We start from the raw sequence: 16,021 nt of genomic DNA on the forward strand, positions 1-16,021 counted from the left end.
GTGGGAGTGGATGTAGGAGAGACAAATGGCTTTGGTACCACTATTGGAGGAAGGAGGACTGAGCCATCACCTTGAAAAAAATCAGCTGCTGGCTTAGAAATACTTTTAATAGAAACATTCATAGATAAAATCTTTATTTTGTATAAAGAATAACAAAGTGCATATAACAGTCATATTATTGGATTACAGCAAAAACAGGCACTACTTAAAGATAGCTCTTAACTGAACAAAATATTCAACAATTACAGTTCTTGTTTGATTTTGATTACATTTTACATTATTGCAATCATGAATACTTCACATACAGTATTTGACTTTAGTTAAGAGCAGGCTCAAAGTAAAGAGAAATTATTTGAAACAATGTCCATCATATACTTTCACCTAGTGACGAGTGAATCCACATATGGGAAATTTATAGTTTAGTTACTTGTGAGTTATGGCTCCAATCTAGGGATAAATATAAGGACTACTCTCTTCATTAGAAGGGGAAAGGGGAAGAAAAGGCCAGACCAGACCACTTTATGGGTTGGGTTCAGCCTAATCATGCTTAGAGTAGACCATTGAAATTGAAAGATCTTGAGTTAATCACAAATAATTCTTTCACTTAATTTTAACAAAGCAATGAATTTAGTCTAAGAATGACTAACACTCAGTTCAATGCAGTGTCTCCCTACTTCCCCATCTGCTGTTAAGTTATGATCAACTATTTCTTTATAGTGCAGGAATAATGTACACATTTCTATGGTGTGCTTTATCTCTTACAGCATCCTCCCACAAAGTGTGCTGGTAGCCATGGTGAATTTCATATGCGATACCTTCACGCTCAGCTCATCCTTATGTATCTGCCTTCAAAAGACAATGAAAAGCTAGCATTCTGGTTGTTTGACAATATGCTACATGATAATAGCCCAAAACATTGTCAAGCACTAGTCAGTGTATTCCTCAGTTCTCTTACATTAGAATCAATTTCCCCATCACACTTGGTAACAAACATTTGCTGTATATGAGGTGGATTTCTCTAAATCCCACACTGTAAGATAAGGACACAAAACTTCCATTAATAACAGAAATTCTCATAGCTATTTAAATTTTTTTCAGGAATCAAAACTTGTTATAATTGTCTCTTGGCCATGGTATAGTTTCAATAGGCTGAACACCGCTCTTCCAAAAACAAGCATGTCAAAATCAGATAGACAATCTTTGACAGCATGCCAAGCAACAAGCTTACAAAGCTATACTGCAAATGAGGAACATTCTTTTTTTTAAAGAGAACTCAATAAACGAAATATTAAAGATTATCATAGAGAAATCTTCTAGAAGTTTTTAACTATACAAAGGACCTTCCCATATGATGGTACATTCAGATTTTAATGAATTTACTATGGGCAGTTTACAAATGCAAGAAATGTACCAAGAGAAGCAAAGCTTAGAATCCAAACAGCTACTTTAGGTTTGTTTGACAGCTTGGACATGCCTAGTAGAACTGTGAGGAGCAGGAGAAGGCAGGGCGGACCTCGAAAGAAAAGGGGAGAGGAGGCTGGAGGTGAAGGCTGCGCACTTCCTTCTGTTCGCAAAATAGCCAAAGTGCTCCATTTTAAACGTTTGCTTTTCACATTTTCCCCTCTGGAACAGTTGGCACTGATGCCATAACAAATGCTTTGGGACGTTAATGCTAGTTCATGATGATTCACCATGTTAGCATGAGATGACAAATGTTTGAGGAAAAGAAGGCCAATGGCCCCCTATTTCTGTTAAAATACTTGAATGCTTCAAGAACTAATCTTGCATTCCAATACAATTCCAAATGTTAAAGACAGTCAGAAAACACCTGCCAGTTCATTATACTTTGTTCAATAAATGTCACCATCGCTCAGTCATGGTGCTGTTCTGCACTTTTTGCTTTTTTAGCCCAACATGATTTGAAATGCATAAAGGGAAATAAGTAAAAGCCCTGGGGGTATGGCTTTCAGAACAATTTATGCTGAGTCAATACCACTGATGCTGCAAGTTTCTCTTCTGAAACACCGATCAGATTCTAAATGGTAGAACAATGAAGTGGCACAGATATTGAATAGTGAACTGCTCAACATTTTTCTGCTGCTTTGTTTTAACTACTGAGATCCAAGGGTTTACTATTCAAATAGGAATACTCTTGGACAGAAGATACCCTTTCAAACACGGCATTACCACAGTACAAAATTACAACAGGTAATAAAGGTAATATATTTTCCAACTATTTAAGGGTAACAGTATAAAACCTCTGGATTACATCTTGTTTATAAGTGCTTCAAACCCTTGAATCAGATTGTGAAAAGGTGTCCTCTCCGCTGGGTCTTGCACCCAACACTTCCTCATCAGTTGGTTAACCTAGCAAACAAAAGGTAAGTAGCTGTGGGTTACAAAGGGATTTCAGATAGCTCTTTTTCTGTTCATAAAGTGAGTCAAATCCAGCAGAGGTTTCCCATGTGGACTAAGAGGGGAAGTAGAAGTGGGAGGTGATGATTTAGCATTTGTATTTTACTCTTTTTCTCATTGCCACCAGCTCCCTTGGGGTCCCCAACCTCACTCAATAGCTTTTCAGAGGCCGCAAGGAACAACGGTTTTCCCACTTTTAACTGCAGACATGTAAATAAAATGTTGCTCTCCACAACTATGAATCTAGCCCAGAAAGTATTTACTTTTTATCCAGACAATGAACTAGTTTACATGTATAGGTAGTAAATCATGGGTCAATTTAATCCATGATTTGTCACAGTGGCTGCTGGGCTTATGGGAGTAAGGTCCTCTTCAAAATCCGTAAGTGGTTTCAGCATGATGTTGGGATTAACTTTAAGGGACGAGCATTGTGGGCAGTGATAGCTTAAAGTACAGTCTAAAATTTCAAATTTAGCCACCAGATTCATTAAGTCAGGAGTCACAGCTATATAGTCTACTGTACTAGCCCTGCCAGTCCCAAGATAAGTATAGGTCCTGCCGGTTAGATCAAAACAAGTGTCATGGAGTACATGGAAATTGGACACAGACAGAAGTTTCAAGAGATTTAATCCATACTTGTCTATTACTGAATCCTGTGAAGATTGATCTAGAAAATGGGCATTCATGCCATTTCCTTCCTCAAAGACACCTGCTCCTACCCTGATTCCCTGAAAATAAGACCTAACCAGAAAAATCATCCCTAGCATGATTTTTTAGGATGCTCATAATATAAGCCCTACCCCAAAAATAAGCCCCAGTTAAGATCCTCAGCCAGACAGACACATTGCAACACAATTCAGGGTTCAAAGAGTTATGACAATGTTCCAGAAGATGACATGACTGTATTTGAATAAATGTAGATATTTTACATGAAGAAATGTAGATTTTTGTACACGAATAAATGAATTAATGTAGATTGTTGTACATGCAAAAATAAACCTGAAAATAAGTCCTAGTGCATCTTTTGGAGCAAAAATTAATATAAGACCTGGTCTTATTTTCGGGGAAACACAGTATTCTTACATTAAAATCCCCACATAGAATAAAATGCACATATGGGAAGTGAGATATTAGTGAGTCTAACATATAGACATGTCCCAGTCCTAGATTAATTAACCCATGTTTTGTCAATATTATGTGTGAACAGGCCCCTTTTACATGATCTCTCACTCACTGGAGATAACATGTACTAATATCAGCCAGCAACTGGATTATGAGCAACTTTTCCACTAACAAGTATTCATCCAATCTGACAAATAAATATGCATGAAAGAAAAAAATCTTTCAAAGAAAAAAAATCTTCCTTACATATTCTCTTTGCAAGATTCAATATCTGATAAGCAGTTTTAAAGCACTCATAATACCAACAGTTTGCAAAAGTCCAGTGACACATGTTCAAATCAATAAAAGACCAAAGTACAATCTAGATATGTTCTAATGGGTACAGCCAAAAGGAAGTATATTTTAGCTTAAAGTTTTTGTTTTATGGACCAAAAGCCATTTGAGTAACATAGGAAAAATGCAAACTACAGTGGTACCTTGGCTCACGAACTTAATCCGTTCCATGACTCTGGTTGTGACCCAAATTGGTTGTGACCCAAGTCAAACTTCCCCATAAGATTCAATGTAAATAAGGTTAATCCGTTGTGGCCCCTCCGAATGTGGCTGTGAGCCAGTTTTTGGTCGCGAGCCAAGCCAAATTTTCCCATAAGGTTCAATGTAAATAAGGTAATCCGTTCTGTAACTATTTTTTTTTAAATCAGAAATTTTGAAACAAAGTGACAAAGAACAACAAAGTAACAAAGTACTGTACAGTACAGTGGAGAACATAACCTAGGTGTGTGGGGGGGGAAGAGATTATTGTTTTGAGGGAGAGTCCCCCTCCATAAGGACATTGGGGAGATCTCTTTCAGGGGTTTCCTCTCTTTGTCTCTTAGCTGCAGGGCCAATTTTGGTAAAAAAATCTGTCTATAGTCACTTGTTTTTTCCTGCGCTGCATAACCCTCCAGAAATGAGAGACCACGTTATTGTTCATCAGAGTCAACACTCTGTTCATTACATTTATGTTGGAGTGGTGCTTCTCAAAGAAACCCTGGCATGGGCATGCTCCTGCAGGAAAGATGGGCGCAATCTCGCAATCCCAAGTGGGGAGATGGCCAGAATCGCAGTTGCGTTCATGCAGGGAAGACGTGCGTGATCACAGGTGCAGGAAAGATGGGCACAGCACAGCACAGCAGTGATCATGCATGTGTTCCCTGCATGAATGCGACTGCAATCATAGCTATCTCCCCACTCGGTGGGGGGGGGGGAGATGGCTGCGATCTTGGTCACCACCCAAAGTGGAGTTTGTGACCCAAGTCAAAATTTTCATGAAATTTTTGTTTGTGACCCAAGGAACCACTGTATTTGTTCAACAGTTACATCCATTTAATGTAATATCAACTTTGGATCTCCCCTGTTACTCCATAACGTCCATATACATTGATTTAATCCCATATCATTAAAAGAGACTGAGCTTTCTTAAAATTGAATATTATTGTCACTTCAGCTCTTAGTTTAGGCTATCTCAAAACAATGAAATTAAACACATTAACAGTACAGTTGCGTGCTGAGAGTGGTAGGACTATGTTCTATTGAAACTTGGACAGGATGATGCTTTAAGGTATAATCTTAACCATTTTTATTTGAAATCACAGGACACAAATCATAACTCTGCCAAAGCCCTGCTGAAGTCCACAAAGGTTCATTTGTAAGGCTCTAGAAAGTGTATGAAAAGGAAACCTGGAAAGACTTTTAACTCATGCTACTCTGGAATTTCCACAAGATCAAGAGTCTCCTGACCTCAACAATCAGTCTTAGGATTTTTTAAACAGCTCTGACCAAGTTGTGATTAGTGCCAATGAATCTGATGAAAAATAAATGAATGTGTATAGAACGGTTAAAAAAAAAATCATTAATAGGGTACTTATTTAGACAGCAAAAAAGAAAGCAAAAGAAGAAAATATATCAACAAGAGCAAACTTCGAGAAGAGAAGCGGTTTCCTGTGCGAGTCCAGAACCCCAAGCAGATGGTGATTCTCCTGTGACAGCACATACTGATAACAACCAATTGTTTAGCTCTTACCTCTTCTGGGCAATTTTTAGGACATGGCAAGCGCTTGCCATCTGCTAATAGGCGCACAAGCCGTGTGACTGTCATCTGCCCCTGAGTTGGACCAATCATCTTCAAGAATTCCTATACATTATGAAAAATACATGTTTAACATTCCATCCTCCATATTTGGCTTTCAGATACTTTGCAGTCTTATCCAGTATTCCCCATTATTAGCCATGCTGACTGGCTCTGATGTGGCCTGATACCCAAAACTTCCCGAAAGAAAGGCTATTTTAGGGTGCCTAAAAGTCTTAAAAACAGCAATGACACATTCTCATAATGTAAAGAACTAGCTGTAACATTTGAGAGGCTAGCTGGATAAAAATGTTTCCATCAGATGAAATGTGGACATCCTTTCATTTTACCCAGCTTTTCAATTTCTTACAGTGAACTGTATTCTCTGTTACTTAAGTTTATGCAGCACAGCTGCCATGAAATCTGGCCAACCAAGAACCTCCAGTGGAAAATCATACATATGTTGATACTTGTATTTTGGAGAAGATTCTGAATAATACGTTAATTATGTCAATTCATAGAGCTGTACTAATGTACTAACTAATTCCTTTCACAGCTACTTACTGCCATTGGACTGCACTCAGAGTCACAGTAGGTCAATAGTTCATAGAGGGTCACTCCAAAGGACCAAACATCTGAAGCAATATAGAATTTGCTCTGCAGTAAGCATTCAGGAGCATACCTGTGGATGTGTACAGTGGAGTTTGTTTGTCTTTGGTAGAACAGCTGCACAAAATTCATAACTGATTGTACATGGTGAAATACTGAAATTCTGAGTAGTGGTGCTAAGAACATCACAACAGACAACTAGGATAATTCCAGACAAACTGGTTTGCAGCCCCCTTATCTTTTACACAAAATTATTATTCATTCATGAATTAAAAATAAAAGATGATCAATAATGTTGACAAAATATCATACAAAGCCACTTTTAGGAAGTAACTAAAGGCCATTTCACATGATTGCCCAAGCACTTCCTATGCCTAAATACCAATGGCATTATAATGTATGTGCTAAATACAGATTGCCTGCATGTTTGTAGGAATACATAATCAAAGAATCACCTGTCCAAGTGAAACTGAGATTGGAATAGGCAATGCAATAGCCTGTTCTTGTCTATACCACATATTCAAGAAATTGGGAGGGTTCACAGGTAACATCAATCCATCATGGCAATTTGCCACTATGGATTGGCTGTTCATGCATCTCACCCACAGGAAATCCAACAGATGATTGGGCTCATCATTGTTAGGTTGCTTCCTCCTCCCTCACTTTTTTCCTTCAGTGCTCCAGGTGGTATCCAGGGAACACTTTGAAAGGAATGCGTCTTCCCTCCCCCAGGATGTCAAGCCATTTTTGATTCAATATGGCTTTATGTCACTTTAACTTCTTTGTGGGAGCAGGGGGAAGATAGTGAAAGCCAGTTTTATGGCAAGCTTCCCTGAAACAATGAGTTATCCTTTCAAAATGTCCCAGCAGCACTTCAGGGGGCAAGGGGAGAGATAACTATGGCTTCCCATTTCTTTCTCCAAGTTGGGAACACAAATATGTTACCAAAATAAGTTAATCCTGTTTTTTTTTAAATGCACACATTCAAATAATGGACTTCTTCCGAGGAGTGGGTGGCTTGCAAACCTCAGCTCAGACAGCTTCGGTGGGGCGGGGGGTTACCCACTGTCATGGGCAGAAGGTACTCACCCTGCATATTGCCCAGCAGAAGAATGAAAACCATTAACTACCCCTTTCCTCCTGAAGGTGACTTGTCCTGAAACTCCCCACTTTTCAGCAAGATCCTCAACTTTTCCCATTCTCTTGCTTTAGTTTGCAATTAAGAAGTCACTATTGTAATTTCCTCCTGACCATCTAGAGATTTGAGGAAGTAAAAAGTGAGTTTCCCTGCCTTTCTTCTAGGGAACCAGAGCATGATAGATGCCTGTCAAATTCTGCATCACTTTAAAATGGGGGTTTCAAGGGAGGCCATGGGCATTTAGACTGGGATATATTCGGGGGTGCTTTAGCTCATACACATACATACCCGGAAGTAGGTCCCAGTACAAATCAACCCAATTTCTGTTCAAGCCCCCATTTTAAAGAGACCCCAAGTTTTGACAGGGGCATGTTGCACTGTTTCCCTTGGGAAAAAATGCAAGATTCTCAGCACATAGGTTCTCCCAACTGACTGTTTGGAAAAAAAGAAAATTAATTCAGGGTAACCCCAGCTGCATTAGTACAACATGACAACTAACCAATGACAGGTGACCATGGATGGCTTATGGATGTGCAAACCAGGTCATTCTTATGGAGTTAAATTTGCCTTTACTGATTGATTTCAAAGAACATGTATGACTTGGGCCTCATAGCCATATTGTATGCATCAATGGTACAGAGACGGGCTCATTCAGTTTTAGCTGACACATCTTATCCTTTCAATAACAACAAAGTCCATTTCTTACCAGAACACGGGACTGTCTCGATCATCATTGACTTTGTAGTATTCCTTATCAGTCTCAATTGTTTTGGTTAGTCCAAAGTCACCAATCTTTACTCTCTGCTCATTTTCAACTAGAACGTTCCTTGCTGCTAAGTCTCGATGAACATACTGTCGAGACCCCAGATAGTCCATTCCCTGATGGGTAAAGAAATGCACACAAACATTTCAAGCTTATTTCATTCTCTTCTAATGACTGGCCTTGCTTTTAGTTCAATCACCACTATACCAAATTTTCTTTTGTTAGTGATTCAGCACTAAATGGCCTAAATTGTCCAGAAAACCATTTCAGTTTTAGAACGGAAACCTTATGCCGAATGTCCAATTAAAAGCCATATTTTTGCTGCAAGTGGTTTAACAAAGCTTGTTTTAACACAAGTAGGGCCAGTACAAGGTCTCCAACTTCATGTAATCCTAAAGTTCAACTTTCACCATAAAATTCATTCATAAACATAGTAATGAATGTAAAACCAGGAACTTGAGCAGAGAAGAGGTAGACTACAAAAGCAGTTTGGGACTTGGTCATCTGAAAGATTATACACACATGTACCTGCCCTGCCCACACCATAAAATTGCCCTGCTTTCGAACTTAGACTGATCATGTTTGCAGGTACCATGGACAGGGCAATTTTAGTAGTGGCCCCACACCTATGGGATTCCGTCTCAAAATATGGCATGGCCTCCTCTCTTGAAGCCTTTCCCTCATTTCTAAAGACTTTTGTTAATTGTATTGCTATTTCTTGCAGTAGATTTTAACTCGTATTTTATTATATTTTTCCAATTGTTTTGTTTTTGATATTTTTATTGTAAGCTGCTTCATGAGGGCTTGCCCTAAAATGAAGTGAAGAAACAAAGATTTTTCAAAGGTTCACAAGGTCACTCATGAATAAAGGTTTCAAAAAGCTATTATGCTACACTGAACTTATTAATTAAAATGTAAGATACTAATGTTAACAAATTAAAATAAGAACAGAGTTTACCTTGCAGATTTGTACGGCATATTTCAATTGTTGTTTCAGACTGATCTTGCTCTTGTTCCGTGGGAGATATTCCTTTAGGCTTCCAGAAGGAAGGAACTCCATTATAAGCTTAATTCCATTTCCACCTTTGAACAAGGAATTCATAAATTAACTTAGAAATTCAATATCTTTAAGTACTTTAAATGTTTCCCCTGGATAGATGCTTCATCCAGTATTTACATACTTCTTGGCATTACAAGATCAGGAATGCTTCACACATTAATTGGAAAAGGAAAATTACTGTTTTGCATGCCAGCCACATGCTTTTCCAGCAGCTACTACATTAGGAGAGGAGATACATCTGAGAGTGCCCAGAGACAACTGCAGTTTCTACATGTATACTTACTTGTTTCCAGACATAACACTATGCTCTACATATTGCGGTAAATAATATAAAATGGAACTTGCTTTTTTCCTGTATCTTATAAAGTAGTCCTGAGATTTGGGCATTTTTGGTTCTCAATCTTATTGAGCAGTCCTGTAGATGGAGCCCCAGAACACAACTACTAGATTAGAAATGTCACAGTTAACTACTGCAGGAAAAACAAAAATAATCCAAGACACTTGAAATCTGTGTTACTCTTCTAACTAATTATTATGTCCTCAGCAATGCAATCCTATGTACCTTAACTTGGAAGCAAGTTCTCTTGCAGTTTGCAAGATATAGGATTGGTGTGCTGCAAGTGTAAGTTTTCAGAATGAGTTTCAAAGCACAGCAAACAGAACTGCTGGACTTGAATGTCAAGTTTACATTAATTTCAAAAAAGTATAAAAATGACTTTTAGAATTAACATTTTAAAATCAGCATTTTCTTCAACCTGAAAGGTTTCCGGCTAATTCCTTCTTTCAATTCATAAATTCAGCTGCTTCAGCAGAGCAACTGCTCTCAGTGCACCTGTGCCAGATGAAAGACCATAAGATAAGCAGCTGGCATGGCTTCTTTACCCTCCCTGGAAGGGTCCCTTCCTCCTCTTAGGAAAGGAAGGAAGGAAAGTCCATCTGCATATATTTTCCATTACTAGGCAGGAGTATGTTTGCGGGTGGGGGGTAGATGCCAAGTGTAAACCTGCTGCAGGAAAAGCAGCCCTAGGCAATATCAGATAGTTAACAGGCACTGATTATGAACACCATGTAAAAAGAAAAAAGGGAAAAGGACCATCTTTTCAATGCAAATTGGCTTTTATTCATATGATCGTTATTCTTTTAACTAATTTGAAAAAAAAATTCAGCACCCACTATACCAATTTGATATTCTCATGTTGTGCTGAAACTCCTTTTGAAGTTCAAATTTATACAGGTACAGGCTTGGTGCCACCATCCCACAAGCTCCCTACTGCATTGTTCTCTTTCTTCAGAATGAACACAATTGCAGTAACAATGAAGGATGAGCACCACATCCTCCATTAAGCCTCCAATTGCTCCCAGAGCAGAAGTCCAGCCCAAGATCCGTGAAAAATTAATATTTAAGGGCCCTGATAAACTACATATCCTAGAGGGGCTGGGATATTGCTGGGACTGAATTCTGTATAATAGAGAACTTGGTACTAGATTCAGAATCTATTAGAAAAAGCAAGGAAAGTGGTGGTAAGGTCACTGTAACTGGATCTAAAATTTGTAACTGGACTGGAACAACAGAATTTACTGAAAATATTTGGTTTTAGCTGACCTCCTGAGCTGGAAGGAGGGGCTCACCCATCCCTTGCTATGCCAGCACACTTTGACTATGAGCATGGTTGAGCCATGTCCACTGGTTTTATTGCTAAAACTGAGCAGCCGGTCTCTCATTTAATAAAACTGTTTGGGGAAAGGAATTAATATTTAAATAAATTTAAGACACTTAAACATTTTCAGTTACCATCTTCAGTGCAGATTCCTTTGTACTTTACAATGTTTTCATGATAAAGGTTCCTCAGAATTTCAATTTCTTTCTTGAGGTCAGCAATATGGTTCCCACCACACTCAGGCTTCAATGACTTTACTGCCACTTGTTCTCCTGTATTATCACCTTCAGGATCATACCTGCAGAGCTCAACTTTGCCAAAATGACCCTGATTGTAAGAGAGAGAAAAACAGCTACTTCATATGATAACCAGCTTTTACAGACTTATTTTGCAAAATAAGCTACCCAATTAGAATATGTTTTGATTATTTGTACTCAGCCACCACCTCCACTATTTGAAAGATCTATAGAAGATGAATGGGAATCAAATAGTCTTTTCTTTTACACAGGCTGAAACAATATATACTTCATTGCTTTAGTTCAGGTGTCTTCAACCTTTTTGGAGCCAAGGGCACATTTTAAAAATTGAGAAACTGAAATGGGCAATACTACAAAATGGCCCAATCAGCCCCCCCCCCCAAAAAAAAACTTTGCCAAGAATCTGAGTACAAGGCAGAGCTTGGATATGAGCTCCAAAACAAAAAAACAGGCTTTTGTACCACAGTTTTCTGCTCTAACACCCATTACAAAGAGATAGGTAGCCTGACCAATAAACTGAAGTATGAGGTTGAAGCCCCCTATACTGAACTACATATTTGATCATTCCACCACCCCCACCTTTAAGGCTGTTTGAGCAGGTGGCTGAAAAGCAAAACACCCACTCTCATTCAGTTGCCCTGCCATCTTGCTTTCCTTCCTACAAATAGCACATTAAAAATAAGAGGAGAGGATAGAGGAGCAGGGTAGCTGGGGGCCTGTGCTTCTTTTCCAGTGTGCCTAACCTCCACCTATTGAAAAAGAAAATTGAGACAGGGGTAGGCAGCATCTGCAAACACCAAGTGAGCTGGAGGAGTGCCAGCTGGCACTATCCTGGAATTTCAGATTTAGTGAACCTGTGACCCAACTACTCCACTCGTGCTTTATTCTGATAGATTAACCATTGCCACATTTCAGCTGTTTCTTGCACGCTCCCTGGAACCAGCAAGGATATATAAAGCAATAATCTATCAGAGTGTCAATAAGCTTGCATGGAATGCTTTTGTTCACTGAAGAAATCACTACAAACAAACTTGGTGGGCTTACAGATAAGAGAGAGAGGCTTCAGTCTTTACACATTTCTTGTCAAACCTAGCAAGTGCTTTTCCTTCATACAGGACTTCTCAAGGACCATGCAGCTATCAATAGCATTCACATTCATTTCTATCGTTCTGCTTACAGCCAAACACAGTGCCAACAGAATTTGCTCTCAAGAAGCACTTTTGAAACAAGAATGAGCAGCATGATGAATGATTTCACACTAAAAATGCAGTTGCTATGTTTTGACATACTGTCGCTGCAAACCTTGAAGGGAAGGGATATGTTCCATGTAGCACCTCAAACAATACTGACCCGAAGCTTTAATAAATATTAACATACCTCGCCTAGGTCCCGAATCCGCTTCAGAAAACGTTTTTCAAAAATGGTGGGATCAATCTCTGCATTGGGTTTCTTCTCAGACACAATATCAGGATCTTGCAGAGATAAGAATAGCACAAGTGAGCATTCAATCTTGAATTTTCATGTGGGCTTTACTACATATATCACCATCTTGCCTAATATGCTGTTGCATGTGCAGATGGTGTGCTTAGCCTCCTTCCCCCACCCCCATGTACCAAATGATGAAAACTGTTGCTTTTTCTTATATGATGTGAAATTATTTCAGAAAGGATGCCATTCATACTAGGAAAAGGGTAGAGTTTGAGGGCACAGAGCAAAAGCTACCTGTTCAACTCTGAAATTGAACAATAAGCCTCTTCTTACTGTGGGTTAGAGTGGGTGGCAACAAGAACTGCAGCACCAGAACTGTGGGCAGGATGGCTTAAAGTTGCTCCCCACTGTATACTAAGAAATATGGAAGGTGGAAGTTATTCTGTAGTTGTAGCATAGGCAAAAAGATATTGATCCAGTTTGCCCTTCATGAACTGCCCAAGGTTTGTTACTTATGAGTTTCTGAAACTGTAATGGGAGCATGCATGCATGCTGATTCCTGGGTGTCCATGTGCCCTATTAAAAGAAACGATCCAGGAATACCTTATCCTGGTTTGTGTCATGACATCTAAACCTAGAATCATGGCATGTTGGGGAAAGAAGAACCCAGAATTTGAATCCTGTGAGCTTCCCAGCAATGCAGACTTCTAGGTCTGGGCATGGTGACTGAAGAGACAGATCATCCTTTGGTTGTTTATCACAGTGAGAGCAAGTGGCTAGAATATAGCTGAATTTATTCATGAAGATATATACATGAATTTGTGCCTGTTATCAAACCCTGGGATGTTGCCCAAGTGTGATCCAGGTCATAGAAAAGTGAAGCGGTGAGGCAGAAGTGGATAGTGTTGTTTTCCTCACAAACCATGTTTCCTTTGCTGTTGACACATAAAGATTTACTCTATGTAGGTGGTAATCCAGGACAGGATCTGTCTTTGGAGCTTAACATAGAAATCTACCATAAAACAATTTCTGAATAGTAGGCACCTTCCCTGCCTCCGAACAACTGCACAGTAGGATTTTTGCCATCAAGGTGCTGGCATATTCAGGTATCTCAAAGAATTCAATTAAGCAAAGAAAATTTATTTACTACCACATGGCTAAGAAAACAGGCAAAAAATCCTTACTTTGTTCTTCTAGTTTGTTGATATCTCGCATAATTGCCCTAAAGAATGGTCTCTGATTAGGGTCATAGTGCATGCATTGCTTCATCAGATCAGCGAGCTCCTTGCAAGATGGGACTGGAAGTGTGAAATGCCCTTCATAAAACCTCTCTTTCTGCAAAATGGGATGGAAACAACTGCATTATTCACAAAAACAGGAAACATTCTTCTCTCTCATCCCAACCTATCCAAGACACTTCTACTAGTTTTCAGTAGCTAAGCTCCTATCAGTGAACCTGTGGTTTTTGCAATCGAAATCCCTTGTGTTTTCAAACCTTACTACACTTGAAGAAAAGGTCAATCAGCTTATAAATTATCCTACAAGCTTTCTATGACAGACCTAAAAGATATTTTCACAAAATAATTAAATAAGGATGCCCATCTGAAGGCCTCAAAGCCTTACCTCTGCTAATGTCTTGTCTTTAAGAGGCGTTTCTCCATTGTAGCAAATTTCCCACAATGTTGTGCCAAAACTCCACTTATCTGCAGCCACACTTAATTTTTTGGGGTCTTCAACACATTCTGGTGCAAGCCAAGGAATACGTTCAACACATTCTTTAATGAAACAAAAGGGTAGGATGCATTTTAGAGTTAATAATGGTATAGAGGGCCTAAACACACGATCTGTTTTCAAGGTTACCTTTGAAAATTAATGCATTTTCAGGAGTGACCAATAACTCAAGCATGGAAGTACAATATAAATATCTATTTCAAGGGAGAAGCTGCCTACAGGAAACAGGCCTGGGTGCAGTTATGAAGTATACATCTTCTGGTACAAAATGCTTTGGAAGGATCAACTCAAGCAAAGGCAAAGTTGTGCTTGGGATAATTAAAGATGGATTGAAAATAAAATGGCATGTATCATTACAATAAAGTGTGCAGTTCTACATGTCCCACCTCAAAAGAAATATTACAGAACTAGGAAAATGGATAATGAAAAGAATTAGGGAGCGGAAAATCTTCCTGTGAGGAAAAGCCAATACATCTGGGCCCTCTTGTTTAAAAAAGTGACATTAGAAAAAATTACAAAAATATCTGTAATGAATTTTCATTCTGCACATATATAGCTAAGGTTTTGGCTGTTACTAGCAATGTCTTCCTCTCCCATAGCCAAGCCCAAAGAGACGATAGAGCCCCCACAATGAAATATTCCAATCCATGTGCAGTTTGACTTGCTGTCCTGAAATGATACCTTATTAGAAAGTAAACATCTTGATCTTTTCTAAGCATTTTTCTCAGACTCTCTTAACGCTAGAACACAGCATCTTCTAATGAAGTTTATTGGCAGCCAGCTTCAGAATGGCAGAAGGAATTCATCAAAGGAAGTATAATTAAGTTGGGGAATTCACTACTTTTCTTTGGTTATGGTAACATTTCTAAGACCAATCTTTCGGTTACACTACTTAATAATGGCACAACTTGGAAAGAGTTGTATAGACAGCATGTACTGCTCCTAATACAGTATTCCTAAGAAATTAGTTAGATCTGACACATCCCACAGACAAAGAGTTGGCACATTGGTTATATATATTCATGCAAAAGGACAGAATTATGATTCAGGCAATAACAAAAGTTTTTTTAACTGCTCTGATAAAAATAGTTTATTATTTATGTCATTTCTGTACCACCCAATAGCCAAAACTCTATGGGGAGTTTACAAAATACATTGCAAAATAAGATATATATGCTCTATAAAGTTTTATATATATATTAAAGGATACCTTGTCTAGACAACACCATTATTGGAATTCCTGGGTCACTTAGTTTTATGAAAGGTCCGTATTCATTGTCAATTCCTTCTCTTGCCAACAATATATTTTTTGTGCACACATTTCCATGTACTAAATTTTTGTCCTCCTGCATTTTTAGAAAAATATTAGTAAGATTGTTCCAGTTGGGCTTTTCAAATACATGTTTAGAGTATCTGAAAAAATACTTAAAATAACAGTTTGCAAAACACAATGGTTTGGATCACAATGTTAAGTAGAGAAGGAAGTACAAGCAAGGAATATTTTCTATCCCTCTGCACAGTCCTGAAGGCCAGCAGCAACCTCGTACACCATCACACATGATTTATCCTGGTCCTCCAGAAGGCTTTTCAATAGGTGGAGATGACTGGGAATGGGCAAAACAAAAACATTCAGAGAATGTCCTTAACTTATTTTTGGATCTAAGGCAGGAATGAGCAACTGTAAGACCATCTACACCTGAATTCCCATGACTCTAACTAACAAAACCAATGGT

General features: G+C 38.7%; 1 protein-coding gene across 5 annotated transcripts in view; it reads right to left on the reverse strand.

Annotated features, from left to right (window-relative positions):
* Positions 1-117: 117 nt before the first annotated feature.
* The window catches only part of JAK1 (Janus kinase 1), a 104,837-nt gene continuing 88,933 nt past the window's right edge, over positions 118-16,021 (reverse strand). For all 5 annotated transcript variants that reach the window (XM_044430072.1, XM_044430071.1, XM_044430069.1 and 2 more), the window contains 10 exons: positions 15,499-15,634; positions 14,181-14,332; positions 13,742-13,892; positions 12,507-12,601; positions 11,007-11,199; positions 9,113-9,237; positions 8,098-8,270; positions 6,209-6,326; positions 5,600-5,710; positions 118-2,367 (listed from right to left, as the gene is read on the reverse strand). In XM_044430072.1, the coding sequence (XP_044286007.1) occupies positions 2,266-2,367; positions 5,600-5,710; positions 6,209-6,326; positions 8,098-8,270; positions 9,113-9,237; positions 11,007-11,199; positions 12,507-12,601; positions 13,742-13,892; positions 14,181-14,332; positions 15,499-15,634 (1,356 nt within the window). In that variant the 3' untranslated portion in view covers positions 118-2,265. The remainder of the gene's footprint in view (positions 2,368-5,599; positions 5,711-6,208; positions 6,327-8,097; positions 8,271-9,112; positions 9,238-11,006; positions 11,200-12,506; positions 12,602-13,741; positions 13,893-14,180; positions 14,333-15,498; positions 15,635-16,021) is intronic.

This window comes from Varanus komodoensis, unplaced genomic scaffold, assembly GCF_004798865.1.
Source record: "Varanus komodoensis strain SLA01 unplaced genomic scaffold, ASM479886v1 scaffold20_1, whole genome shotgun sequence".
NCBI lineage: Eukaryota > Metazoa > Chordata > Lepidosauria > Squamata > Varanidae > Varanus > Varanus komodoensis.